A 27,995-nucleotide genomic window follows, 5' to 3' on the forward strand; every position below is an offset into this window, starting at 1 on the left:
CCACCATCCGGAACTTTTCCCCGGTCTTGACGACCACCACCTGAGCTCTCCAGGGGCTATTGCTGGCCTCTATGACCCCCTCCCGCAAGGGACGCTGGACCTCGGACCTAATGAATGTCCTGTCCTCCATGCTATACTGCTTGCTTCTGGTGGCGACTGGCTTGCAATCGGCGGTGAGGTTTGCGAAGTGGGGGGGGGGGGGGCGGGTCAATTTTTAGGGTCGCGAGGCTGCATATGGTGAGCGGGGGCAGGGGCCCGCCGAACTTCAGGGTCAAGCTCCTGAGGTTGCACTGGAAGTCCAGTCCCAACAGGAGAGGAGCGCAGAGATCGTGGAGGACATATAGTTTAAAATTGGCATACTCGGCGCCCTGTATCGCGAGGTGCGCGACACAGTACCGGATCTGCACTGAATGCGATCCGGAAGCGAGGGAGGTTTTTTTGAAATGCGGGGGAAATTTGGAGAGAACAGCACCTTACCGTGTCTGGATGTACGAAGCTCTCCGTGCTCCCGGAGTCAAACAGGCAGGGCGTTTTGTGCCCATTGACCCAGACGGTCATCATCGAGTTCCTGAGGCGCTTGGGGCGTGACTGGTCGAGTGTGACCGCGCAGAGTTGCGGGTAGCCGGCGTGGTCGGAGGTGGTGGGGTGGTACCAAGATGGGTGCCCCCGTCGGTCGCACGTGTCGGGCGGCGATGAAGATGGCGGCGAAGATGGCGGTACGTGTCAGGCGGCGATGAAGATGGTGGCCAAGGTGGCGTCCCCCATGAGTCGCTGATGGCGGGCCATGTGGGAGATGGTGGCCAAGCTGGCGGCCCCCATGAGACGCACGTGTTGGGTAGAGTCAAAGATGGCTGCCCCCACGGACAGGACGAGGCAGATGACGCGCCCGGAGGGGGCGGAGCCGGGCAGGCACGCAGCCACGCTGCGGGGTCTGCGGTCCTGTGAGTCCTGTGAAAGTTGGGCCTGTGATTTAGAAGTTTTGGATCTGGCCAGGCAAACTTTGGCAAAATGTCCTTTCTTGCCGCAGTCGCTACAGGTTGCGTTCCGAGCTGGCCAACACTGCCTGGGGTGCTGGTGCTGGCTGCAGAAATAGCAGGGCAGCTCCCCCGGGTTGGGCGGGCAGCTACGCGGCACAGGCCTGGGGCACCCTCTGGTCAGGTGTCCTCGAGGGAGTCGCGTGGTCGGAGGGGAAAGCGTCGAGGCTCTGAAACGCTACTTCTCAGGAGGTGGATAGTTTTACCGTATCTTCTAAGTCGAGGGCGCCCTTTTCGAGCAGGCGCTGACTGACGTAGTTGGACTGGACTCCAGCCACATAGGCGTCCCGGATGGCGAGTTCCATGTGCTGTGAGGCCGTGACGTCCTTGTAATTGCAGCTTCGCGCGAGTACTTTCAGGTCGTGTAGGTTTTCCTCCAGCGATGCCCCGGGGCGTTGGCGGCGAGTGGTGAGGAGATGCCGCGCGAACACTTCGTTCACCGGCCTCACGTATTGACTTTTCAGGATCGCAACCGCGTCTGCATATGTGGTCCCTTCCTCGATCTGCATGGAGATTCTGTGGCTCACCCGGGCGTGGAGGAGGCTCAGTTTCTGTTCCTTGGTGACGGAGGGCGAGGAGGAGGCGGCGAGGTAGGCCTCAAAACAGCGGAGCCAGTGCGAAAAAATCCCTTTGGCTTCAGCGGCCTGTGGGTTGAGTTCCAGTCGATCAGGTTTGAGGGCTGCTTCCATCGCGATGTTGTAGCTGATTAAATTGATGTGACCATCAATTCACAAGAGACGGAGAGTTGAAGTGAACAGTGGTTTTAATCAGCTAGAACTGTGCCTGCCTGCGACTGCTCTGTACTGTGAGCCGCCTGCGGGCAGCAGATCTATATACCTCCTCCGAGGGGGCGGAGCCAGGGGCGGAGCCCACAAGGGCACAACATGATACGATGTAATGTAATGTAATACAATGGTCTATAGGTGGAGCCCACAAGGGCATCAACATAGTACAATGTAATGTAATGTAATACAGTGGTGAATGGTTGTCGTAATACATTCACCACAAAGGGACAAACAGCTGAGGCGCTGAAGGAAGAAGACCCTGAGAGAGTTCTACCCCCCCCACCCACTCACAGTGCATGTGTGTGTGTAATAATAATCTTTATTAGTGTCTCAAGCAGGTTTACATTAACACTGCAATGAAGTTACTGTGAAAATCCCCTAGTGCCACACCACTGCACCTGTTCGGGTACGCAGAGGGAGAATTCAGAATGTCCAATTCACCTAACAAGCACGTCTTTCGGGACTTGTGGGAGGAAACTGGAGCACCCGGAGGAAACCCACGCAGGCACGGGGAGAACATGCACACTCCGCACAGACAGTGACCCAAGCCGGGGATCGAACCTGGATCCAGGCCTCTGGTGCTGGAAAACAACAGTGCTAACCACTGTGCTACAGTGGTGTGTGTGTGTGTGTGTGTGTGTGTGTGTAAGTCACAGCATCTTTTAATTGTTTTACTTTGACTGGGTTAAGTACAATAAAAACTATCCTCTTTTCTAATTCAAAACTCAAGTAAACTATTCTAATTGTATATTTTATGGCGATGGCATGTCAACAGGTAAACACTCATCGAATTGGCAAATATTGAATAAAACCTGTTGCTGTCAAATGAGGAGCGATCATCTGATCGCAACAAACACATTAAAGGACAAGACAATAATACAGGTAGCAAAATGCCTGACAAACATAAGATAACGCAGCAGCAAATAGGATGAAGGGAAGGGGAAAGGACAGAATTAAAGGGCGTGATTTTCCAGCAGATACAAATCTGGAATCAAAAGCCGAATGATAACCATGAAACCGTTGGTGATTGTTGTTAAAATCCCATCTCGGGAGGAAATCTACCATCCTGGTCTGACCTACATTTGACTTCAGATCCACGGCAATGTGGTGGGCTCTCAAGTGGCCCCTGAAATGGAGGGCAGTGAGGGATGGACAAGAAATGGAGGCCCAGCGGGGCCGCCCACATCACGTAAATTAATTTTTAAAAAGCCGCTGGGGGGATATGATAAGGTGGATACTGGGAAGATATTTCCGCTGGGGGCAAGGGGGGGGGGGGGCTAGAATTAGGGGAAACAATGTAAGATGCTTATTCTTTGGAATTTTATCCCCCAGAATTTATTCCAGGGTGAGTTAGACAGATTTTTGATGTACAAGGGGGTCAAGGGTTATGGTGGGAGCTGGGGGGGGGGGGGGGGGGGGGGGGGAAGAGACAGGAAACTTACATTGAGTCCATAACTAGATCAGTCATGACCTTATTGAATGGCGGAGCAGGCGCAAAGGGCCGAATGGCCTACTCCTATGTTCCGATGTTCTTAACTATGGGGGATTGTAAGAAGGGAATTGCAATAATACAGGCCAATTTTGAAAAAATATTTTTTGTTCTCCTTTTTCACATTTTCTCCCAAATTTACACCCAACAATAAACAATAATCAGTAACAAATGTAATGTCAATCCCCATATCAATAACAACGATCCCATCCTCCCACCAAACCCCAAACATTGGCTGCATGTTAACATAACCAAATGACAAAAAGGAATCAGGAATCACCCATAGTCACCATTAACACACACAGTCCCCCTCCTCCCCAGCCCCCGACCCCCCTAATGTTCGATGTGATCGAATTCTCGAAAGTGCATAGGTATATCTCCATCCTAACAGGATTCGCCTTCAGGCGATCAATGAGGCGAAGGCTACAACATCTGCCTCCGCGCCCGTTTCCAACCCCGGCTGGTCCGACACACCGAATGTGGCCTCCCGAGGGCCCGGGTCCAGTTTCACTTTAGAGATTACCCTAAACACCTCCTTCCAGTAATCCTCCAGCTTTGGACAGGACCAAAACATATGAACGTGGTTTGCAGCCCCCCCCCCCCCCTCCCCCCCGCAACGTTCACACACATCTTCTACCCCCTCAAAGAGCCGGCTCATCCTCACCCTTGTAAGGTGTGCTCTATATAACACCTTCAGCTGTATCAGCCCCAACCTCGGACACGAGGTGGAGGTGTTCACCCTCTGGAGCACCTCACACCAGAACCCCTCCTCCATACCCTCTCCCAACTCTTCTTCCCACTTTGCCTTGATCCCTTCCAGCGGTGCCTTCTCCTCTTCCAAAATAGTCCCGTAAACCGCCGATACTACCCCCTTCTCCAGTCCCCCTGCCGTCAGCACCTCCTCCAGCAATGTGGAAGCCGGCTCTACTGGGAAGCTCTGTATCTCCTTTCTGGCAAAGTCACGAACTTGCATGTATCTAAATATTTCCCCCTGCTCCAGCCCATAATTCGTTCCCAGCTCCTTAAATCCCGCAAAACGACCCCCAAGAAATAAATCTTTTAGTGTCCTAATTCCTTTCTCCTCTCATCTCCGAAAATTTCCATCCCACTTCCCTGGCTCAAATCTATGGTTCCCCGAATCGGCATTTCCCTTGACCCTGCCCCCAACCCGAAATGCTATCGAAACTGCCTCCAAATTCTCAATGAAGCTATTACTACCGGATTCCCTGAGTATCTCCCCGGGGCCGCCGGGAGCGGCGCTGTCATTAGTGCTGTTTGGTTATGCTCTTGACGTAGCATAAGCTGCTTCCTTGATGTGCACTCTGACAAAGGAAGGTTCAGACTTGGAGATAGCTTTAACACGTTTATTACTGTTAACGATTCTCCTACTTGGATTCGACTCTCCTGTTAATCCTGCTATAACTACTCAGACTGACTAACCAGTCTGCTACAATCCATGTGGTGGGTGTGATGTTCAATCAACCCTGTGTCTGTACTCACTGAGTGTCTCCACTGGAAAGAGGCTGAGCATGTGTGCTGTGTCCTTATACATGGGTTGGTGTAATGCCCTCCTGTGGTAGTGTCACCTCTGTGTGTATCGTGAATGCCCATTGGTCGTGTCCTATCTTACTGACCTATTGGTTGACGGTCTGTGTGTCATGTCTCTGGTGCTCCCTCTAGTGTCTAGCTAGGTGTAGTGTATGTACATTAACCCTTTGTGTGCTTACATTGATGTATATCACCACAAACGCCTTCAATCCCGACCCCCTACCCAAGCTCTCCTGCATTCTGACCCATTGGGAGTCAACCTCTCTGACCCAGCTCCGTACCTTCTCCACATTCGCCGGCCAGTAAATAATACATCAGGTTTGGAAGACCGAAACCCCCTGTCTGCCTTCTTCTCTGTAGTAGCACCGTTTTAATTCTGGCCACCTTCCCTCCCCATATGAACGAGGTAATCATCCCTTCAACCTCTTTAAAAAATGCCTTTGGCAGGAAAATCGGCAGGCATTGAAAAATAAACAGGAATCGCGGCAGCACATTCATTATAACCGCCTGTACCCGACCCGCCAATGACAGAGGGAGACCATCCCACCTTGCCAGAACAGCTTTCACCCTCCCCACCAAACTAGAAATGTTGTACCGATGGAGCCGCCCCCCCAATCTCAAGCAACCTGCACCCCCAGATATCTAAAGTGAGTCCCTGCCTTACGGAATGGCAGCCCCCCACCCCTGCCCCCACCCTTGGTCAAGACATCACAAAATATTCATTCTTGTCTAGATTTAATTTGTACCCCGAGAAAGACCCAAACACCTGAATCTCCAGTATTCCCCTTATTGACACACTTGGTTCCGACAGGTATAATAACAAGTCATCGGCATATAAGGACACCCTATGCTCTATCCCCCCCCCGCACTATCCCTTTCCATACCCCCTCTTAATGCGATGGCCAATGGCTCAATTGCAAGTGCAAACAGCAGGGGAGTCAGAGGACATCCCTGCCTAGCCCCACGGTGGAGAGGAAAGTATTCTGAGCTGATGTTATTTGTGCGGACACGGGCTCCTTATACAATAGCTTTACCCTGTCCACAAATCTGGGTCCAATTACAAACCGCTCTAGAACTGCCATCAAGTACCCCCATTCTACCCGGTCAAGCGCTTTCTCAGCATCCAATGCCACAACCACCTCTGTTTCCTTCCCCTCTGCCGGTACTATAACCACGTTCAATACCCGCCTAATGTTTGAAAAGAGCTGCCTCCTTCTCACAAACCCCATCTGATCTTCACCTATCACCTTCGGGAGGCACTCTTCTAGCCTACCAGCCAGTACCCTCGCCAATATCTTTGCGTCCATGTTTAAAAGTGATATGGGCCTATGCGACCCACACTCCACCGGATCCTTATCTTTCTTAAGTAACAGGGAAATCAATGCCTGCCCCAAAGTTAATACAGGACAATTTGAATGTTTCCGTGAAGTGGACAAATCAGATTGTTAAAAATAGCCTGGAGGATGAGTTTATAGAGTACATTCGGGACAGATTCTGAGAATAAATTGTGGACCCAAATTGTGGAACTTTGGACCTGAGAATGTTTATTGAGATAGCATTAATTCATAATTTCACAGTAAAGGATCATCTAGGCAAGAGTGATCAGAACACAAGGGTGAGAAATTTGGGTCTGAAACTAATGTCTTAAACTTAAATAAAGGTAATGACAAAAGTTGGAAGACAGAGTTGGATGCAGTGAACTGGAACACTATGATTAAAGGTGAGATTGGAGATTAACAGTGTCAGACATTAAGGGGGATATTTCATAACTCTTAGCAGATACATTCCATTCAGAAAAGAGAGGTTCTCCGAGCAGGATGCACCAACTGTGCTAAGGACGTTGAAGATGTTGGGCAGGATTCTCTAATGGCCGACAGTTTTAACAAAGTCTTGTGATGCATTTCGACGTTGCAAATCTCGCAAGAGTCTTCTCATGTAATTCAACGACCTTGTTGCATCACCCAGTTGGGAGCAATGAGGCCGATAAATCTCACCCAATGTTTATAAATATTTAGCTAAACTGACAGCTCCTGGACCACATCAAAGACAGTTAAGTGCTTTCTGTTAGTTTCTTGCTTATTGGGGGGGGCGCTTCCAGGCAGGGGTTCTCTTATGGGGGGTCCCTGTTTGGGGTCTCTCTAATTAAGGGGTCTCTGGTGAGGGTCTCTCTAATTATGGGGTCTCTGGAGGGGGTGGGGTGGGCAAGTCTTGCATTGTGTGTGGGAGGGTGGCTCTTTGATAGACTTTGAGGGCAACTCCCTTCATGGGGTCCACAGCATCAGGGCCAATTTTTCAAGACCGGCACCAAATCTCGCTCACGCGATTCCTGGCCCAGAGATCTGAAGAATCACACGGGCCGGGAGAATATGGTGCCCGGCCTGTTAACAGTATGAAAATGGATTCACTTGGATCCTCATGTTGGTGCAGGGCACAAACCTCAATCCCAGTACCAGCAGGGGCTGAAGCATTGGAATGCGATCCCCGCCGGACAACGGACCAGTTTTCTGCCCGACTCTGGACTCTCCGCCGCCCTCTGCTGGTAGTGGAGTTCCCAATGCGGCGAAGAATCCAACCCAATATCTTTCCTAAATAAGGGGACCAAAATTACTCACAGTACTCCAGATTTGGACTTACCAGTACCTTGTGCAGTTGCAGCAAAACCTCTCTACTCTTGTGTACCAAACCCTTTGAAATAAGGTCCAACATTCCATTAGCCTTCCTGATTACTGCTGCACCTCTTTGTGAGCTTTCTGTGTTTCGTGCACAAGTACCCCCAAGTCCCTTTGTGTTGCAGTATTTCTCCATTTAAATAAAATTCGCTTCTTTTAGTCTCCCTTCCAAAATGAACAACTTCACGTTTTCCCACATTATACACGTTTTCCCATATTATACTCCATTGGCTAAATGTTTGCCCACTTACTTAACCTATCAATATTTATTTGCAAACTGATTATATCACTCTCACAACTTGCCTTTCCACCTATCTTTTGTGCCATCTGTAAATTTGGCTATAGTATATTTGCTTCCTTTCTCCAAGTCATTAAAATAAATTGTAAGCAGTTGTGGTCCCAGCACTGACCTCTGTGGAACTTTACTGTTTACAGGTCACCAACCTGACAAAGAGCCTCTTGGTCCCTGTTTCCTGCCCATTAACCAATTCTCTATCCATGCCACTTATCTTATGACTTAATCTTTTGTGAGGTACCCCGCCGAGCGCTTTCTGGAAGTCCCAATGCAACACATCTACTGGTTCCCCTCTATGCACTCTGGTTGAGACTTCCTTGAAAAACTCTAATAAATAAGACAGACACTATTTCCCCTTCATGACGCCATGCTGGCTTTGCTTGATTAGATTATGATTTTCCAAATGTGCTATTACTTCCTGAATAATTGATACCAATATTTTTCCAACAATAGATTTTAGGCTAATTGAACTATAGTTACCCACTTTTTGCCTCCCTCCCTTTTTGAATAAGGGTGTCACATTGGCAGTTTTCCAATCCTCTGGTACTTCTCCAGAATCGAAGGATTACAGCCCAATGCATCCACTGGTGGCATGGTTAGCACCGTTGCTTCACAGCGCCAGGTCCCAGGTTCAATTCCTGGCTTGGGTCACGGTCTGTGCAGAGTCTGCACATTCTCTCTGTGTCTACATGGGATTCCTCCGGGTGCTCCGGTTTCCTCCCACAGCTCCCGAAAGACGTGCTGTTAGGTAATTTGGACATTCTGAATTCTCCTTCCGTGTTCTCGAACAGGCGCCGGAATGTGGCGACTAGGGGCTTTTCACAATAACTTCATTGCAGTGTTAATGTAAGCCTACTTGTGACAATAAAGATTATTATCTGTGCAGCTACTTCTTTTAGGCTCCTGATGGAAGCCATGAGGGCCAGGAGGCTTATCTGCCTTTAGCTCCAATAGTTTGTCTAATACTGTAGTGATGGTAATTAATTCCTCCCCCATATTCTTTAGTTTTAATGGAATGTTCAATGTATCTTCCATAAAGACTGAAGCAACATATCTGTTTACTTTATCTGCCATTTCCTTGTTTCCATAACTATCTCCCCAGATTCATTTTACAAGAGGTTTATGGTCACGGTGGCATCTCTCTTCCTTTTTATATATTTAACGAACCTCTTGTTGGTTTTTACATTTTTCGCTAGTTTGACTTGTAGTTTATTTTCTCTCTCTTTATTATCTTTTTAGTCCTCCTTTACCAGATTCTGAATGTATCCTGTTCTTTTGGGACTATCACTGACGTTTGCTTCCTTCAATGCTTTTTCTTTCAACTTAATACTCTCCTTAACTTCCTTGGTTAGCCGAGGTTGATTTATCCTTCTCTTAGAATCTTTCCTTCTTACTGGGATATATTGTTGCTGAGAGTCATGAATTACCTCCTTAAATATCTGTCCCGCTAATCTATCCCCCCTATCCACTTTAACTAACTCCATCCTCACTTCATTGCAATTCCCTTTAAGTTAAACACAGTTGTTTCCAACCCAAGTTGCTCACTCTCGCTGTCCTTGTGCATGAATCATAAATGGTTTGCATGGCCAGTACCCACTCCTATGTCTTATGTTCCTACGAGGGATGCAGAGAAAATTATTCCTTTGCAATTGCTTTTGCGAAAAACATGGTTGACATCTGACAGTTTTTAGTACAGCCCCATCGTAGGAACAGTCATGTTATATTATACTTGAAAATGAAGGTAATTCTCAATGAGACTTTCCTGCTCAGAGTGCCTGAGCTGGAATCTGACCCTTTTAATAATGGAGTATCACTGATAGCATTCACTCTGAAGTTACAAGTGACAGAACACTTGGACTTGTCTTGACCAGTGAGATGGTTAATTTTTGGATGACGTTGGGTGCTCATTTCTAAGTGAACTGATTAATGTGGGTGATGCCATATCACATTTTCACACTTGTACAATTAGGTGAATGCCCATTAATGTCCACCCACAATATGCTATTTGGTCAGTGAGTTTGGTTGATACATCATCACTGACATTACAAACAGGAAGATTTAGGATCAGTTCATTTCCTGAGACGGACATGGTAAAGCCTAGATCTTCCTTTTAAAAAAAATTGATTTAGAGTACCCAATTATTTTTTTTCCAGTTAAGGGGCAATCTAGCGCGACCAATCCACCTACCCTGCCCATCTTTGGGTTGTGGGGGTGAGACCCACGCAGACATGGGGAGAATGTGTAAACTCTGCATGGACAGTGACCCGGGGCCGGGATCGAACCCGGGTCCTCGGCACCGTGAGGCAGCAGTGCAAACCACTGCGCCGCCGTGCCAATCTAAGCCTAGATTTTCAATTGACAAAACCTAAGTTGGTTTAAATGAGCTATCATTTATATTTAAGTAATAGTGACTGCAAAGTCTGAGCTAATTATACAATGATTTGCAATGAGTAATAAGTATGAACATTAATGTATTTTTTAACAATCATCTCTTTCATTTGGCTGCATATAGCGACAGCACATAGATCCCAGATAAAGCAGTGATGTTTGGATCATTCTATTGTCAATCACGTCTGGCCTTGATTTTATGTACGTAATTTGTGACAAACCTCCACTCACTGCATTTTTCTGGAGAAATAATCCTATTACTCTCAGGAGACTCGGTTTAATACGGTTTCGGTCATGGGTCCAGAAACTCTGCAGTGTTTCATGAGTAAGACCATAACTTGCATCCTGCCTCCCAGACACCATTCGCTCAGTTAATTGTTTTCTCTATTTCACATAAAATACTGCATGTGGAACAACAACTGAATTTTGCATGCAGCACAGTATAGTAGAGGAGGTCTTGTGGCACAGGCAGTAATGTCCCTGTCTCTGAGCCAGAAGCTCCGGGTTCAAGTCCCACCCCAGGACTTGATGGTCAAGGAAGGTGCGCTTATAATGTGGTCAAACAGTTGAGCGTGTCTGTGGGGATATACCTATGTACAGTAATGCATATAGTTATCTATTAATGTATATAGTTATCTATACAACCTCCAACTAGCGGGTCACAGTAGAGATCCACCATGTGACTTCAGAGATCTGGTAGTTGGTAGTAAGTCATACTAGAGGCCGGTTGCATTAAAAGTAGCTGCAGGAGAATTCCCTTGCTCGTTCCCATTTGTATTATAGTTTGTTAGTAATGTTCCCACATGTTCATTACTAGTCAAAGATCTAGATGATCTGTGTACATCTTTACCATGGCCACAACACAGAACATAACAGTGCCAACACAAATCCCCTCAAGCTTTGTCCAACAGACTAGTGACTTGTTCCGAGAATTACCAGCTATGGAAACAGGTGAAAGTCCACCAAAGTGCGGGAAGAGAATTGGAAACTGTACAGTAGAGGCAGAGGTGCAATATTCTAACTGGAAGTCAGCAAACTTATCTTTCTTCAGTCCCGATGCAAGGCCATCGACCTGAAACAATTACTTTGATCCGCTCCACGGATGCTACCTGACCCGCTGACATTTTCCAGCACGTTTTGTTTTTATTTCAGATTTCCAGCATCCACGGTATTTTGCTTTTCTTCAAGCTTTGATTCATACCTGTTGATGAAGCTTTGAAAATCCCAAAAACTGTAATTAAATCGTTATTGCATCCTTTAAAACACACATACTCTTTATCTCCCTTGGGTACAGGTTTTAATTCACACTGGCTGAAGCATAGTCAAAATCCATTCTCATGATGCACAAAATGGTATTTTACAACATTATCACTCAGGATGATTAGAGCAACAAGAGGAGGTATAACAATATGTGACTCATTTTTGAATTCCCCTTTGCACAGGTTATGTAATTAAAATTACAATGACACTCTGTGCGAGTTCAACTATTAACTTCAATGGAATTCATCTCGTTGGGCTGCAATATGACTCATCAATCTATGCCCCATGATGTACAGGACATGTGGCAGCTAGCAATGTAATTCTGTGCCAGCTGAGGTTGTATAACTGGTATTTGAATGTGTCTTGGTTGATAAACAATGATGCAAAATGTCAAGATTGTAAACTTAGCTCTGGAACAATTTCAAAGTTTCTTGAGAATGTTAACCTGGGTTAAAAATAAAAGTAGGTCTTGAACCTGAAAAACATGATTTCAGGTTGCCAGGAAACTGAATTATGCAGCCAATGATAATATGTGTTTCACACTGGAATGTAGCTCGGTGCCGACCTGCCTCACAACTTAAAGCAGTTATCCTGATTGGTTACCTGACAATTTCATCCAATCCTAAATAGTAAATCTGCATAATGAAGGTACTAATGCATCTAATGTAATGGGGGAGGCAGTGGTATTGTCGCTGGACTAGTCATTCAGAGAGCCAGAGTCATGCTCTGGGGACCCAGGTTAGAATCCCACCAAACAGATGGTACAATTTGAATTCAAGTCAAATCTGGAACTTAAAGTTTATGAAACCATTGTTGATTGTCGTAAAAACCCATCTGGTTCACTAATGTCCTTGAGGGAAGGAAATCTGTCGTTCTTACCTGGTCTGGCCTACACGTGACTCCAGAACAACAGCAATGTCGTTGGCTGTTAAATGCCCCCCGGGATGGGCAATAAATGCTGACCCAGTCGGCGACGCCAAAATCCAATGAATTTTAACAAGTGTCCAATGTAAGTTTAATATTGGGTAATTTAGTCATATACTATAAACATAATAACATAAGAACTAGGAGCAGGAGTAGGCCAACTGGCCCCTCGAGCCTGCTCTGCCATTCATTAAGAGCATGGCTGATCTTTTTGTGGACTCAGCTCCACTCACCCGCCCACTCACCATAACCCTCAATTCTGTTACTGTTCAAAAATCTATCTATCTTTGCCTTAAAAATATTTAACGAGGTAGCCTCAACAGCTTCACTGGGCAGGGAATTCCACAGATTCACGATCCTTTGGGTGAAGAAGTTCCTCCTCAACTCAGTCCTAAATCTGCTCCCCCTTATTTTGATGCTGAGCCCCTTAGTTCTAGTTTCACCCACCAGTGGAAACAACCTCCTTGCTTCTATCCTATCTAGTCCCTTCATAATGTTATTTGTTTCTATAAGATCCCCACTCATTCTTCCAAATTCCAATGAGTATAGTCCCAGTCTACTCAGTCTCTCCTCATAAGCTAATCCTCTCAACTCTGGAATCAACCTAGTGAATCTCCGCTGCACCCCCTCCAGTGCAAATCTATGCAAATTATAAACAATTGTGGACCCAACACTGATCCTTGAGGCACACCACTGGCCACTGATCGCCAACCAGAAAAACACCCATTTATCCCCACTTTTTGCTTTCTGTCAGTTAACCAATCCTCTATCCATGCTTATACATTACCTGTCACGCCATACGCCTTTATATTATGCAGCAGCCTTTTGTGCGGCGCCTTGTCGAATGCCTTCTGGAAATCCAGATAAACTACATCCACCGATTCCCCGTGCTCATAATGTCCTCAAAGAATTCCACTAACTTAGTCAAACATGACCTGCCTTTCATGAACGCATGCTGCATCTGCCCAATCGGACAATTTCTATCCAGATGTCTCTCTATTTCTTACTTAATGATAGATTCAAGCATTTTCCTCACTACAGAAGTTAAGCTAACCGGCCTATAATTACTCGCCTTTTATCTACCTCCTCTTTTAAACAGTGGCATCATATTTGCTGTTTTCCAATCTGCTGGAACCACCTGAGTCCAGCGATATTTGATAAATTATGACGAGCGCAATTACTATTGCCCCCATTATTTGTGTCTTCCACTGTGAAGACCGACACAAAATACCTGTTCAATGCCTCGGCCAATTCCTCATTTTTCATTATTAAATCCCCCTTGACAGGGGCTGTTTAGCACAGGGCTAAATCGCTGCCTTTGAAAGCAGAAAGCAGGCCAGCAGCATGGTTCAATTCCCGTAACAGCCTCCCCGAACAGGTGCCGGAATGTGGCGACTAGGGGCTTTTCACAGTAACTTCATTTGAAGCCTACTTGTGACAATAAGCGATTTTCATTTCATTTTTTCATTTCATTTCTCATCCTCTAAAGGACCAATGTTTACCTTAGCCACTCTTTTCCGTTTTATATATTTGTAGAAAACTTTGCTCTCTGTTTTTATATTCTGAGCTAGTTTACTCTCAATCTATCCTACTTTTTTTTTTAATAACTTTTTTTGGGGCTTTGTGTTGACCTTTAAAGATTTTCCAATCCTCTAGTTTCCCACTAATTTTTGCCACTTTGTCTGCATTTTCTTTCAATTTGATACTCTCCTTTATTTCCTTAGATATCCATGGCTGCTTATCCGTTTTCCTCCAGTCCTTCATTTTCACTGGTATACACTTTTCCTGAGCAGTGGAAAATTGCTTTGAAAGTCCTGCACTGTTCCTGAATTGTCCCACCACAAAATCTTTGCTCCCAGTCTATCTTAGCCAACTCCTCCCTCATCCCATTGTAGTCTCCTTTATTTAAGCACGAGACACTGGTGCTGGATTTTACCTTCTCACGCTCCATCTGTATTTTAAATTCAACCATACTGTGATCGCTCCTTCCAAGAGGATCCCTAACTATGAGATCATTAATTATTCCTGTCTCACTACACAGGACTAGATCTAGGATAGCTTGCTCCATCGTAGGTTCCATTACACACTATTTGAGAAAACTATCGTGGATACATTCTATGAACTCCTCCTCAAGGCTGCCCTGACTGACCTGGTTTGACCAATCGACATGTAGATTAAAATTCCTCCATGCCATGATGATTGCCTGTCTGAAAAAATTGGCCGGAATCTTCTGATATGGGGAGCAGCGAGTGAGTCAACCCAAGTCGCTGATGTGTATTGGGAGGTCCTGAGGAAGTCCCAACTTTTTAAGTGGGAAGTTCAGGTTTCTGATAGCTGGCTTTACCCTGCCTGGATTGGTTCACCATTCCCAGCGATAGTGGGCTGAGATGGCCATAGTACACTGGACTGCAACTCCCAAGTGTAGAAGAGGCACCTGCGAGGTTCGAGTTGATGACAGGCTTCTGGAATCGGCCTTCCAAGAGATGCTGGGGGTGGTAACAAGGGGCTGGGGAACATCAGGCAGAAGTGTCAGAAGCCCTGACAGGGTGGCTCGCGAGGTGGAGGAGTCTGTCCGCCTGCTGCCAGATGAAGTGGTGCCAACCTGTGCATGCATGGAAGTCTCCGTGGGGAGGATGGCGGACTCCATTGAGATCCTAATCCAGCAGTTTCTGCCGGTGAGGCACACGGACCACGGGTGATAGTCTGCAGTAGATGCATGTGAGGGGGACGGGCACCTCCACCTCCCTCCAGATTCCACTTCCCCTCAAGGAGACATGCAGGGGCTTTCAGGCGGAGGAGCGGCAGCTGGGCACCCGTGGGTCATCCACTCAGCTCTTCCAGAGGGTGCCTGGCCCAGATCTCATGCTCAAACTTAGCTGACAAATTGAGTCTGATTGGATTGTTAGCGGATAATTGATTGGAAGCATTCGAATCACATCCTGCCATGCTTCAGCTATTGAACAGAAACACAGATGTTCTGAAGCAAGGACTTCATTGATTCACAAGAGAGCGGGAAACAAAATGAATAGAAATTCCAGGACTATGTTACATCTTAAAGTCTTATTACACGCTAATCTAATCTACATTTTGATACAATATTGAGGATTTCAAATCTCTGGAGAAACCTGCTATGGAAAATGAAAGTATCCTTTCCGTAAGTCCGGATAGATAGGCATAATGTTAAAACTGTCAACATCAACACCACCACAAGCAACTTTTTCAAATATATCGGATTCATGTTTATTCAAGTAAATTTCATTTGCGAAAATAACAAAAAGCAGTCACATTCGTTTAAGATGAATGCTCACTGAGAATACAAAGTGCTTCTCGCACATCTTGAATCGTTCTAAACAGGAATGAGTGGATTGTCACACCGTGTTGAAGGGTATGTGGTTCTACCTCATGTGTCATACAATGTCTTGTCAGGGCTGATGATTAAATAAGTTAACTTGCATTTTTATTACACAGCATTGTGATAGTATTAGTGGTTTTTACAGGTTAACTTTCAAGACTCTGTGTATCTATTCATGGAATGTGTATACTGCTGCCTTAACTGCATATTCATGACATTGTTAATTTTACCGCTTGCCTTTTATTTAAGGCCAGCGTACAGAGGAATAGGATAGGACGATGTTTCGGAATGTAGATGCGCTGGCAGACAGAACAAGAATTGTGCTGAGGAATCAAGGGTTAACCATGTGGTTCTGTGGTGTTGGCATGTGGACCCTGTGGGATTGGTGTGGTCCAAGACTGATCTTGGGTTGGGATGGAAGAGCGTGATTGTGCTAAGTGGCAGGGGCTGCTGGATGTCAGAGTACTCATCGGGAACACTGGGAAGATGGCTCTCAATGGTCACGCTGAGTGTGGCGGAGGGGGTTGCTTGGAGTGGGAGTGCATGTGGGAAAGAATGGGGGCGCCGCGAAGAATGGGAGGGCAGAGACAAGCAGGAACTGGAGTGAAGCTACAAGTTCTGGTGTGATGTGGGGAAGGCACAAAGATTGATGGCAGGAAGCGTCAGGGATGGAAGACGGGAAGAAAGCATTAATGCTGACGAAAAGTGTTAAAAGAGGAATACAGTAAGAAGTCTTACAACACCGGGTTAAAGTCCAACAGTTTGTTTCAAACACTAGCTTCTGGAGCACAGCTCCTTCCTCAGGTGAATGAAGAGATATGTCCCAGAAACATATATATAGACAGATTCAAAGATGCCAAACAATGCTTGGAATGCGACCATTAGCAGGTGATTAAATCTTTACAGATCCAGAGATGGGGTAACCCCAGGTTAAAGAGGTGTGAATTGTGTCAAGCCAGGACAGTTGGTAGGATTTCGCAGGCCAGATGGTGGGGGATGAATGTAATGCAACATGAATCCCAGGTCCCGGTTGAGGCTGCACTCATGTGTGCGGAACCTGGCTATAAGTTTCTGCTCGGCGATTCTGCGTTGTCGCAAAAATAATAATTGGAGTGAAGGAGAATTTAATAAGGAAATAAAATGGGGGGCTAGATTCTGCGCACCCAAAATCGCGGCTGGCGCAGGGGTGGAGAATCCATTTTCCCACATGGAACCGGGACCGGCGCCGGTTCCCTGATTCTGCGGGCCGCCTAGGACCTACCTGGGGCCATTGCCAGAGGCCCGCTCCGCCATTCTCTGCCCCCGACCGGCCAAAGTCCCGATGGCGTGGATGTAATGTGGTCCAGCCGATCGAGATACTCGGGTGGCCGCGGCCGCCCTGGTCGGGGGTGGGCCGATCGGAGGGCATTGGGGGGGGGGGGGGCTTATACGCGGCCGGGAAATGTTTGTACAGGCGGACAGGATTGGGCGCGCGGCAAATCGGGGGGGGGGGGGTATTTTTAGGGTCCAGCTCCGCGCTCTGAGTCCGCCATGGAGCACGGCACGGCCGCTGGAGGCCGCCGCCGTGTGCATGCGCGGCCTCTGACCCGGACGTGCGGGGGCCAGTATCTGCAGCAAAAGCTGCTAGATCTATACCGGGTCCCTGCTAGCCCCCTGCAGGGCTAGGAATTTGTGGCTCTTTCATGAGGTTTTTCTGGCGTGAAACTGCACAGTTGACGCCAGCGTGGGGACATAGTCCTAACAATGAAGAATCCAGCCTGGGGTGCCCAGCAGTGAGCTGGACCTGGCATTATTTGAGTCAAAAATTAGTGATAAGACCATAGTTTGCTGAGTTAACATGGAAACATTTGTTCTGAGAATCCTAACTAAAAGCTATGAGGACCAGGCCCTATACTTTTGGCATCTTCAAAATTTAACGTTAAGCGTTCTTCACACGCTTGTCTTACACGTGGGTAAATCTCACCAAGAAAGACGATGAACATTAATGGCAACATTAATCTAAACAATACGTTTGGTGCATGAGGCTCTAAATTATGCATCGAAGCAGCCCCCAAGGACAATTCTTTTCAACTCCTATGAATTAGACTAACAAGCCGCAATTCAAGTTATTTTCATTATTTTCATTGCACGCCCTTCTCTCACTTTATTAACTTGAATTGCCGTAAGAATTCTGAGGGTAAAATGTCACCACAGATTTACAGTTTCTGTGTAAAGCCCACACTGTTTTTAATTTATGTAAACTACACCCATTTCATATTGTCATTTGTCTAAAGGTTTTGTACGAAAAGGGCGTTGAACGGGATTTCTCCAGCTCCCCTTACAGATTGTTCAGCAGAACAGAGCGAGAGGAGGAAACACATCCGGATTACGCTCCCACCCATCTTTAACTTGCCTATTTCCTGTCGGAAGCGATGTCTGTCCACGTGTGGCGGTAAATATTGCGGTCCTATTGAAACGAAGGAAGTACATCAGATGTATTTTCTGCCTTTTGGCCCAAAGCAACAATGGCTGCAACAAATCCAATCAATTTTAAAGGGTGTAATTCAGCAAGCCACGGAGCGCGATGCCAACGCTGTTTGACTCACAAGCTAACAACACATCAGGAAATTTCTACCTCCTCTCCTTGGTTACATTGGGGAAGCTTGTCAGGTATATTTAAATGATTCCGAGAATGGATGTCCACCAGGGTTAGGAGTGCATATTTTCTGCTCGAGAGCGTGTCAGGTGGGAGGGTGGTCGGGTGCAAGGACAGAGGAGATCACACCACCAGGGAGGCATGCTGGAAAAGCAGACAATCAGTGCCCAGGCCACTCAGGCAATCTAACCGTGTGAGCACGGAGTGCCACAGTAAGAAGGATAAAATAGATTTGAAAAGTATTCACAAAAACTTAATGAACTATCATGGTGACTTTCCATTTAGATCGTGCCTTGAGTGGAAGATAAGGTCACAAAGACTTACAGAGATTTAGGTCTTGTTTAAAAGTTTTGGATCAAACTGGAAACGCGATTACCATTCTCAATATCCTTCTGTGGGCATTGCAAAGAACTGTGATCCTCAGAAATTAATGGCCTAGCCATTCTAAGAGCTACAAAGAATTCAAGTGCATAGTTACAGATTGAAAAATAAGACTATCCCTAATTGCTAACTTGCAATGCTGGCTCTCAACAGTTAGAAAAATCTTTGTACTTTGACTTGTTCCTTTAAAGTGCTTTCACAGCCAACTTTTATTTAGTTCTTTGCAGAAGTGAAATTTCACAAAACCCTTCATTTTAAAGGATTTGTTAGCTTCTCACACCAAGCAAAAATTGTTGAAATTGTACAATGATGGAATGCTATTTGCAGAACTAGAAATAGGCGGAAAACATTTGAAAAACAAACACCTTTGGTGCTAAATTGCCTATCAAATGGTTGTTGGGAACTTTTGACTTGTAAACCAAAAATTGCAGTTGGCACAGGAAGCAGATGCCTTGGGAGTTCACAACACCAAATATCAGGCCTGGAATGCAGAGACAATCCACTGAGTTCAGCAGATTGATTTACGCATTTAATACTTGGAATTCTATTTAAAACATTCGTAAAACGTATTTTTGGACCTTGCAGTTAATTAATTATCTTGATAGGCTTCAGAATTATTGGGACTTCATTTGTATTCCTCCAGGTGAGGGTTCAGGAAAATTGGAGTGGAACCAATTCTGTTTCACTTAGATGGCCTTTAATTGGCTTGGGGAATGGCAAACAAATGGATTGTATATCTCCACCCGTCCACCCCAACATATCAAAGTGTGGGGGGCTCAAGGTGGATGTAGCTCCTGGGCCTCGAAGGGATTTTTTTTCCTTTCTGCCCTTGTAATGCTCCAACACAGATCTATGCCTGTCGAACTCTGGCGCAAGCTCGGTCTAGGTTTGCCGTGGGGTACCTGACCATCAGGATAATAGGTTGATGGCTCAAAGAACAAAGAATAATACAGCACAGGAACAGGCCCTTAGGCCCTCCAGCCTGCGCCGACCATGGTACCTGCAGTAACTAAAACCGTGTGCACTTATGGAGTCCGTATCCTTCCATTCCCACCTATTCATATATTTGTCAAGATGCCCCTTAAATGCCACTATCGTACCTGCTCCCACCACCTCCCCAGGCAGCGCGTTCCATATATTTACCATACTCTGTGTAAAAAACTTGCCTCGCATATCTGTTCTAAACTTTTCCCCACACACTTTAAACCTACGCCCCCCAGTACTTGACTCTCCTACGAAAGAGCATCTGACTATCTACTCTGTCCATGCTCTTCATAATCTTGTAGACCTCTATCAAATCGCCTCTCAACCTCTATCGTTCCAGTGAAAACAATCCGAGTTTATCTAACCTCTCCTCATAGCTAATGCCCTCCATACCAGGCAACATCCTGGTAAACAGCTTCTGTGCCCTCTCCAAAGCATCCACATCCTTCTGGTAGTGTGGCGACTAGAATTGCACACAATATTCCAAATGAGGCCTAACTAAGGTCCTGTACAGCTGCAACATGACTTGCCAATTTTTGCTCGTGTTGGCAGAATGGCTCCAGTGGGTAATGGAAAAAAAAAAAATGATTTTCTTGCCTGGTTACAAAGAAGGTGGATAGGGCCAGGCTGGGGTGGTCACGCACGTGACTTAGCCGCTGGGATTTGTGGTGGTCTGGCTGACCTCAGACCAGAGCTGTGTGACCTCTGCCACACTTAGGTCAGTGGAGTGAGGCCTTAGCCATTCTTGCTGTGCAGAAAGTCTCGCTCCCAGATAAGAGGTAATAATACTGAAATACGGAGTTCGCAAATGTTCAATTGAACTCGTCTGCATCCTTTCATCTGCTATTTAACCGTAAGCATTAGCTCATTATTTGCAAAGGCTTATGCCGCCATCAAAATATCAGATGATGGATTCCCATGTAGAAATCTTGTCATTAATATCACTGACAGTAGTTTCCACTGCATCACTAATTAGTGGAATGCGCCCTTAATAATCGTGATGGTTTTCAGCATTTTGAAGCTGCAATATTCCTATCTGTAGACTGAAAATGAAATGAAATGAAAATTGCTTATTGTTAAAAGTGGGCTTCAAATGAAGTTACTGTGAAAAGCCCCTAGTCGCCACATTCCGGCGCCTGTTCGGGGAGGCTGGGACGGGAATTGAACTCCCGCTGCTGGCCTGCCTCGGCCTGCTTTAAAAGCCAGCTATTTAGCCCTGTGCTAAACCAGCCCCTAATAATTAGTGATTTTGCCTCCCAATGAACAAGTATCATCTTTTCCTACTGTATACTCTGCGTGGCTGCAACTTAAAAAAAAAATCAGTTGCGTCATAATGATTCTGAGGGAAAATCGGGTCAATAGGATTCTTGAAATGTTCTTGCGACATTTCCAAAACGCACTTTGCTACAATGTAGGGTACGTTGTTGGATTGAAAACCAGGAGAGATAAATAGTATGTGGCTGGGTCCTTGTGAACGACAGCCCCAAATGAAATTTACCTCCCATTGCTTTGGGGCCCGTCTGAATTTTAAGATGTTTCCCTGCTTGGATCAGCTACATGAAAAAAAGTGGAGTTTGAGGCCTTAATTCTAGAGGCAAGATTTGGAATTTTCCCTGGTGCCTGTGCAGTTCAGAATATTAGATTAATAATTTTAAGTATCCTCATTGACTATGCACCCCAAAGATTCGAAATTGAAAGCACGCCATTCAATTTAGCCAATCACGCGACCTCAATCTGATGAAAGCAATCTGTGATAACAGCGCTCTTATTCCTATTTTATTATAGAATCAAACACCCACAGACTGGACTCTGTCCACAGATTGATGACAATTAGGAGAGTGGGTAGACAAGGGGCAAATGCAGTTCAACAAGGATAATTGCAAAGTTAGCACATATTGGGAAAGGAGAACTGTGAATAGAATTAGAATAATCTCAATGATGTAGAGATACCGAGAGATCTAGGCATATACCTAACATTGTTCTTGAGAAGCAGATATGGAAAAAGCCATAAGAAGGGTAAGAAGAACTCAAGATTTAGATCAAGGACATTGAGGCAGCAAGGTAATTAATCAGTATTTGGAGTACTGTGTGCAGCGTTGTTCTGAAGCAGAAAGTATATTGAAGTCAGAGAGAAGGTGTCACAGAGAAATACGAGGATGTTACTGGCGTGTAATCATTGCAGAAAGGAAGACCAAGGGTTGATCTAATGAGGAGATGAACAGTGGAAAATGATCTCCTCTGATCAGTGTATCAGTTCAAAGGATAATTTAGGATACATATTGAAGCACAAAAGAGTTCAGTTTGTTCACTTCAGAACATGTGGAGTTCATGCATGGGTGCCAATTGAAATTTAATCAATTGCAAAACTTGAGAGGGAATAAGATGAATAAATTAAAAATGTAAGAAAAAATATTAAGTCTGGGAAAAGGTAAGGAAGAAAGATTACTGTAGATAGTTGAAATGTGAACCCGCACTGGTACAAGCACAATAATAGTCTTTGATTGAAGTGAAGTCAGATTTAACAACAGCACAGAATTATCAGTTCATCCTTTGACATCAAAGAAGACAGCCTTTTTCTGCAGTCTGTTCTTTGGTGACAGATAAAACCAATTTGTGCTGGGAATGAGATCCATAGAATGAACAATGTGCGGTTGCGTCAAAAGAGATTTCTTCTTTCGCTTCCTGCCCTTCATCTCTCCTGCCTTGTCCAATATCTACTTGTGCAAATTCACCAATAAAAATATGAAGATGCTGAAACTGTGACTATAATTCAAAGATGTATATTAAAACTCCAATCTGACTATATTACTCCCCGTATTTCATTCTCTTTGATTAATTTATCTTCCTCTAGTTTTCTCTCATAACTCATCTTCCATTATACCTCACTGATATTCCAATCTCACATTGCTTGCTTAAATCTGTGCTCTTTCCTTTTTCTTCACGTGTGCTTGTTTTTCTTTTGGTCCATTCCTTTATCCTTGTCTTTCTCTCCACTTTTTTTCTTCCTTTATTACTGTCTCAACACTTCCTCTCTCTCTTTCTCTACCCAACTCTTTCTCTCGCTCTCTCTGCTCACTTCTTTCTCTGAACATTTCTTTCTCCCTCAGCTCGAATCTTTCTTGGTCATTCTGGCTCTACTTGTTTCACACAATTGGCTAGGTTTTATGTTCCCTACCTTGGCGGATTTGAAGACAGCGGTGTGTAAAATGCAGTGGATGGCCTTCCTGCCACTTAGCCACCCATCCCCCAAACTGTCTAAAATTTTCCAGTGAGTGTGGAGGAGGCGCCAAGTGGCGCCTGCCCTTTGGCCTATTGAGACCCTTAAGTGGCCTCAATGGATGGAGGCTCACTGCGTGTGGGAGGTCCGACAGCTTTAGTTGCGTGGGCTGTTGTCAGACCAGGAAGGGGGTTTTCCTTTGCAGGCTCCCCACCCCCCCCTCCACCCCGCCCTTCCCTGGCCACGGTGATTCCCCTCCCAGCCTCTCGAACCTGGCCCTGCAAAGCACTTACTGATGTCCCCGACCACGGACTTACAAAGGTGCACTGGGGACTGCCTGCAGTCCTAGCAATAACCACCACTTACGGTGGCGCTGCAGAGCTGACGACCCTCTGATTGTTTTACAAGAGGGACGTCCTCCTGAGGAAAGGGCAGAAGTCCCACCTTAAAGCAACTAACACTGCTCCCAGCATTAAAACTGACCCTGCAAAGCCCTGCCCCATATTCTTCTGCTAGTGTGCTCTCTTTCTTCCTTATTCTGTCACTTTTCGCATTTCCCTCTCGTTTTTCCCTATTTCTTTCTTTTGTTTCCTGCTCTATTTGTTTCTCAGGCGAGTGTTCTAAACTCCATGGGTCATAGATTTGTGATTACATTTTTTTTTAAACTGAGGGTGGGATGAGGCAAATGTGTAGGAGATATTTCAGGCTGTACCTGACTGGATAGTCAGGTCAAGTCATCTGCTGAACAGTGGTAATATTTCTCCCAGGTATCAGAAGCAGGAAAGTAAGTAAAATAGCAGACACATCTAAAGCCTGAAACATTAATCCATTTTTGTAAAACGTGAGGGATCACAACATCATAGGCAGTAAGTTCCTAATCTCATCACTCTTTAGGTAAAAATATTTCCCTCAAATCCACCTCATATCCTCATGAACCTCTTAACCAGGGGAATAGGGCATTCTCATCGACACCACTTCAACTCTTCACAATTTTAAACACTTCAGTAGGCCTCCCCTCAGTTCCAAAGACTGCCTATCCAATTTTTCCTCATGACTAAAATTTTCCCGCGCAGGAAACATCCTTGTCAATCTCCTCTGCACCCTCTCTCATGCTTTCACATGCGCGACCTAAAGGAAAAGTTTCGGAAGTGTCATTTCAGGCGGGTTTGTTTGGGAAGTTCTCCCCAGCTCGAACGGTGAGTTCCGCACCGCTATCTAACCACACTTAGTCACTTTTTCGGACCCTGGCGAGTTTTGCTCCGGGCAAGCCCATAGAATTGTTTTCACGGGGGAGCTGAATCCGCTGGCCAGACTAGCTTCTCAGATGGGGTCGCTGACGTCTTCCCCTTTTCAGGTTTTCCCACGTCCCTTTTCAGCACCCCCCCCCCCTTTCCAGGACTCCCACCCTTCACTAACCCCATCCTTCCGGAGGGAATCATATTTAACCAAGTATATGAAGTTCATACCCGCCCTTCACCCTTCATACCACGCTCATCCCTCCTTACATAGGCATGACCCCACTCAGGGCTCGACCCTTGGCAGTGCCAGGGTGACAGTGCCAAGGTGCCTGGGGGAGAGTCAGCGGGCCACCTTTTCCTTTCCCTGGGCACCCAAGGGCCGCCAATGGCCTGGAAGACTGCCCAGGTGCCAGTCCACAATTGCGGGACTAATACTAATTTGGTGCCAGTCTGGGGTCTCCCTGGGGAGGCCGATAGATGCTGGGAGCCGGTTAGATCTGGCTGTGCGTGACTGAGTCCTGCCCACAGATCACAATACCTCGCGAGATCTGATTAGATCTCGCGCGGCATAATGGACGTTGGGTGAGGTCTGTCCCGGCATCTGCTGGCTGTGTGCGCACCCGTTCAGGCGGGAAGCGATGGGTAGATTGCGCCCCACATCTTTCCGATTGTACAATGACCAGAACGGCATACTCCAGCTGTGGCCTAAGCAGTGGTTTATATAATTCCAGTATAACCTCCAGACCCTCATTCCATGCCTCGGCTAATGTACACCTTCTTGACCACCTTATCGATCTGCCCAGCCACCTTCAAGATCTGTGCACTCCAAAGTCCCTCTGTTCCTCTAGACCGCTCAGTATCATGCTTATTTCTTGTGTGTTCCCTTGCCTTGTTACCCTCCTCCAAGTGTACTACCTCACAATTCTCTGGATTGAGTTCCATTTGCTACTTTTCTGCCCATCACACAAGACCTTTGATATCTTCCTGCTTTCTTCTTCAATATCAACCACGTGGCTAATTTTTATACCATCTGCAAATGTAGTTATGATTTGGCTACCCTAAATCGAACTAAGTTATAATCACTTCCACCAAACTGTTCTCCAGCTGAAACCCCTTCCACTTTCACCCCAAAAGCTAAGTGCGGAACCACCTGCCCTCGCTTGTTGGATTCACTACACATTGGCTAAACCAGGTCTCCTTAATCCATTTTACGAATGCTACTGCTTGCCTGTGTATCTTTCACAAGATGTACTGTATATTTTTTAGCACTTCCTGCTTTCCAAACTGACGTGGGATGGCTGTCATGGTATTCAGAAGTCATTTTCATTTTCTTTTTTTAAAAAAAAAGGGAACTTGTGCATTTCATTTTGCGAGATCCTTTGACAAATTCAGCAACTAAATGAGCACTGGTGATCGCCCCACAAAGCAAGCCAGAAGCTTAGCAAAGGAAGTCCATGGAAATTATGGGGTTTGCTGTTAATAGGCTTGTTCATTGTTATTATCCCTGTGGGTTCGTGGGGAATGGAGAAACGGCTACAGAACCTATAAAAACTGCTGCTATTGCTAATATCAGTAGAACAATTGGCACTGAATGAGGACTAATAATCAGAGACACATCTGTCAAACACAGCTTCAGTGCCACTAAGTGTACATGTGCAACCCCCCAATAGGGGCGACATCAGGTTAACAGCACCACCCCTTGACAAAAAAGTGCACTAATCTCTTTGCTTTGTTTCCTTGCTTCACCCTTCAAACCAATTCATCAGGTGCGATCTTGCACCACGTTTTCCTATATCGTACGTACAAGATAAAATATCAGAATATATATCAGGGTTGCTTAATGAAATTGTTGGAAAGCAGTGAGACAATTTTTCTGAACATTACTTGGAGAGGGAAGGATGTGTTGATAAGGTTCTGGTAAAACGGAATGTCTCTCCTGGATTGAGTAGTGAATTCTTCTGCACACTTGCCAGAACTTTACCAGTATCCCTGTCCAAGCATTTATGATCCAAAATGTTTGGAATCCCTCGTGGGATAATTTTGCACTGAAATGCACGTTAACGTTGGACAATGGCAAGGCGATGGGAGATTGTAGCCCTTGCTAAAATACTGAAACCCTTCTCAAAAACCTGAGGGCAGACTTTCAACTTGTTACATGGGCTTCAATCTGATGTTGGGGATTGATTGCCTGCTATTGAGACCGCCCAATTTAAATTTCCACTGGCTGACCCGTACGTCAGATTGCGATGTTTAAATGTTTTTAAAAGTTGTTAGATTAGCTAAAAAGAAACTGCTTCATTTGGTGGAGTAAGTTAAGGATATCGGGGTATAACCTGAAAACTCGAGCCAGACCATCCAAGAGTGAAATCACACATTGGGCTGAATTTTATGATCGCAGTGATGGGTCGATCCATCCACCAAATTCCGTCCCTGCCTTTTACTGGAGTCCCGTTGGGATTAAGTCCCAGTCAGGCAGCCTGCTGTCTGTCTTCGGGGTTCCCAGCGCCACAGGGAGGCCCTGGCGATATAACGGAGTGTGTGGGTGAAAAGCACACAGGGATTCTCTTCCCAGAGACCCCTGAATTGCCACTGGTGACTCCCTCTGCTGGGCACAGAATGCCCGAGAAGGAGAGTCTCCCATCAGGCTGCGGGCATGCCCGCCTGGCTTCACCCGGAAGTTTGCCCAGGTGGTGTGGACTCTGCCAGTCACTTGTAGAATATCTGCATTGATGGGATGAGGCCCTTAAGTGACCCGTAAGGGCTTTAATCAGCCTCCAAGCCTACTCCTACTGGGAGCTTTAAATTCCACTCACTGGGCGACAGAAAGTTGGAATTAATTTCCCCAAAGTGGATGCTGGGGGTGAACTGGAGCTTTCAAGATGGAAATTGTTCGATTTTTGTTGGGTCAGGGTGTCAAGGCACATGGAGAAAATGCGGGAACATGGAACTGAGATGGAGATGAGCAATGATCTAATTGAATAATGAAGCAGGTTTAAGGGGCTCAATGGCCTACTTCTGGTTCCTGGTGCTTCTGCACCCAGGCAACATGTTGAAAATCTCCCTCACTGCATTCGGGTGAGTGTCACTAAAAAAGCCTGCTTTTGATTGACTGGCCTACTCCAATGTTATCAAGAGGCCAAGCAGTTGCAGAGCTGTGGATGTCAGTGGGGGAGGGGGGTCAGAAAGTCCCATCGAAAAAGTTGCTCGAGAATTATTTTCACGCAAAATACAGTACATCGCTGCCTTAATAACAGTACTATTGACATAAAACCCATTTAAAATACCGCCTACACAAAATACTGGGGTCAAATGTTGGAAGTTGTCACTTGTCGAGAAAGTAGGCGATAAAGTCAGGGATGTGCAAAGGACCTTGTGCATGTGTATATGTGCAAACAGCTGGCACACTAAGCTACCTTTTTGCTGAACAGTACAGTAATATATTTTCAATATGCTACAATGGCCCTAATGTAAATCAGTAGAATTACAGAAACCAGTTTTACTCATGGGCGAGACGGATGGCAAGCTCTTGTGCCCAGCTGCGGCCTCAGCTGTAGATGGAAGACCAGCTGCTCTTAAGACGGCCATGACTAGTCGAGAGCAGTGTGTGCCAATGGGACTGCGAGTAGGTGAAGGTGGTCACTTCATGGCAACTGAACTTGCACAGAGTGTTCTTAAGGTTCCCAGAGGCTACCAGTTCAAGAGGGTGTTTTGACCAAGTGTCATAAAATAAATCTGACTGCTTCCACCGGTTTGGGATGAGGCGAAGAACACCTAAAAGGGAAGGAAAAAGGAGAGA

The 27,995-nt window shown here is 45.9% G+C and overlaps 1 protein-coding gene across 2 annotated transcripts in view; it reads right to left on the reverse strand.

Annotated features, from left to right (window-relative positions):
- Positions 1 to 21,507: 21,507 nt before the first annotated feature.
- The window catches only part of LOC140421291 (mitogen-activated protein kinase kinase kinase kinase 4), a 404,363-nt gene continuing 397,875 nt past the window's right edge, over positions 21,508 to 27,995 (reverse strand). For both annotated transcript variants that reach the window (XM_072505898.1, XM_072505897.1), the window contains one exon: positions 21,508 to 27,970. In XM_072505898.1, the coding sequence (XP_072361999.1) occupies positions 27,887 to 27,970 (84 nt within the window). In that variant the 3' untranslated portion in view covers positions 21,508 to 27,886. The remainder of the gene's footprint in view (positions 27,971 to 27,995) is intronic.

The sequence above is a fragment of the Scyliorhinus torazame genome, chromosome 5 (genome assembly GCF_047496885.1).
Source record: "Scyliorhinus torazame isolate Kashiwa2021f chromosome 5, sScyTor2.1, whole genome shotgun sequence".
NCBI classification, from domain to species: domain Eukaryota; kingdom Metazoa; phylum Chordata; class Chondrichthyes; order Carcharhiniformes; family Scyliorhinidae; genus Scyliorhinus; species Scyliorhinus torazame.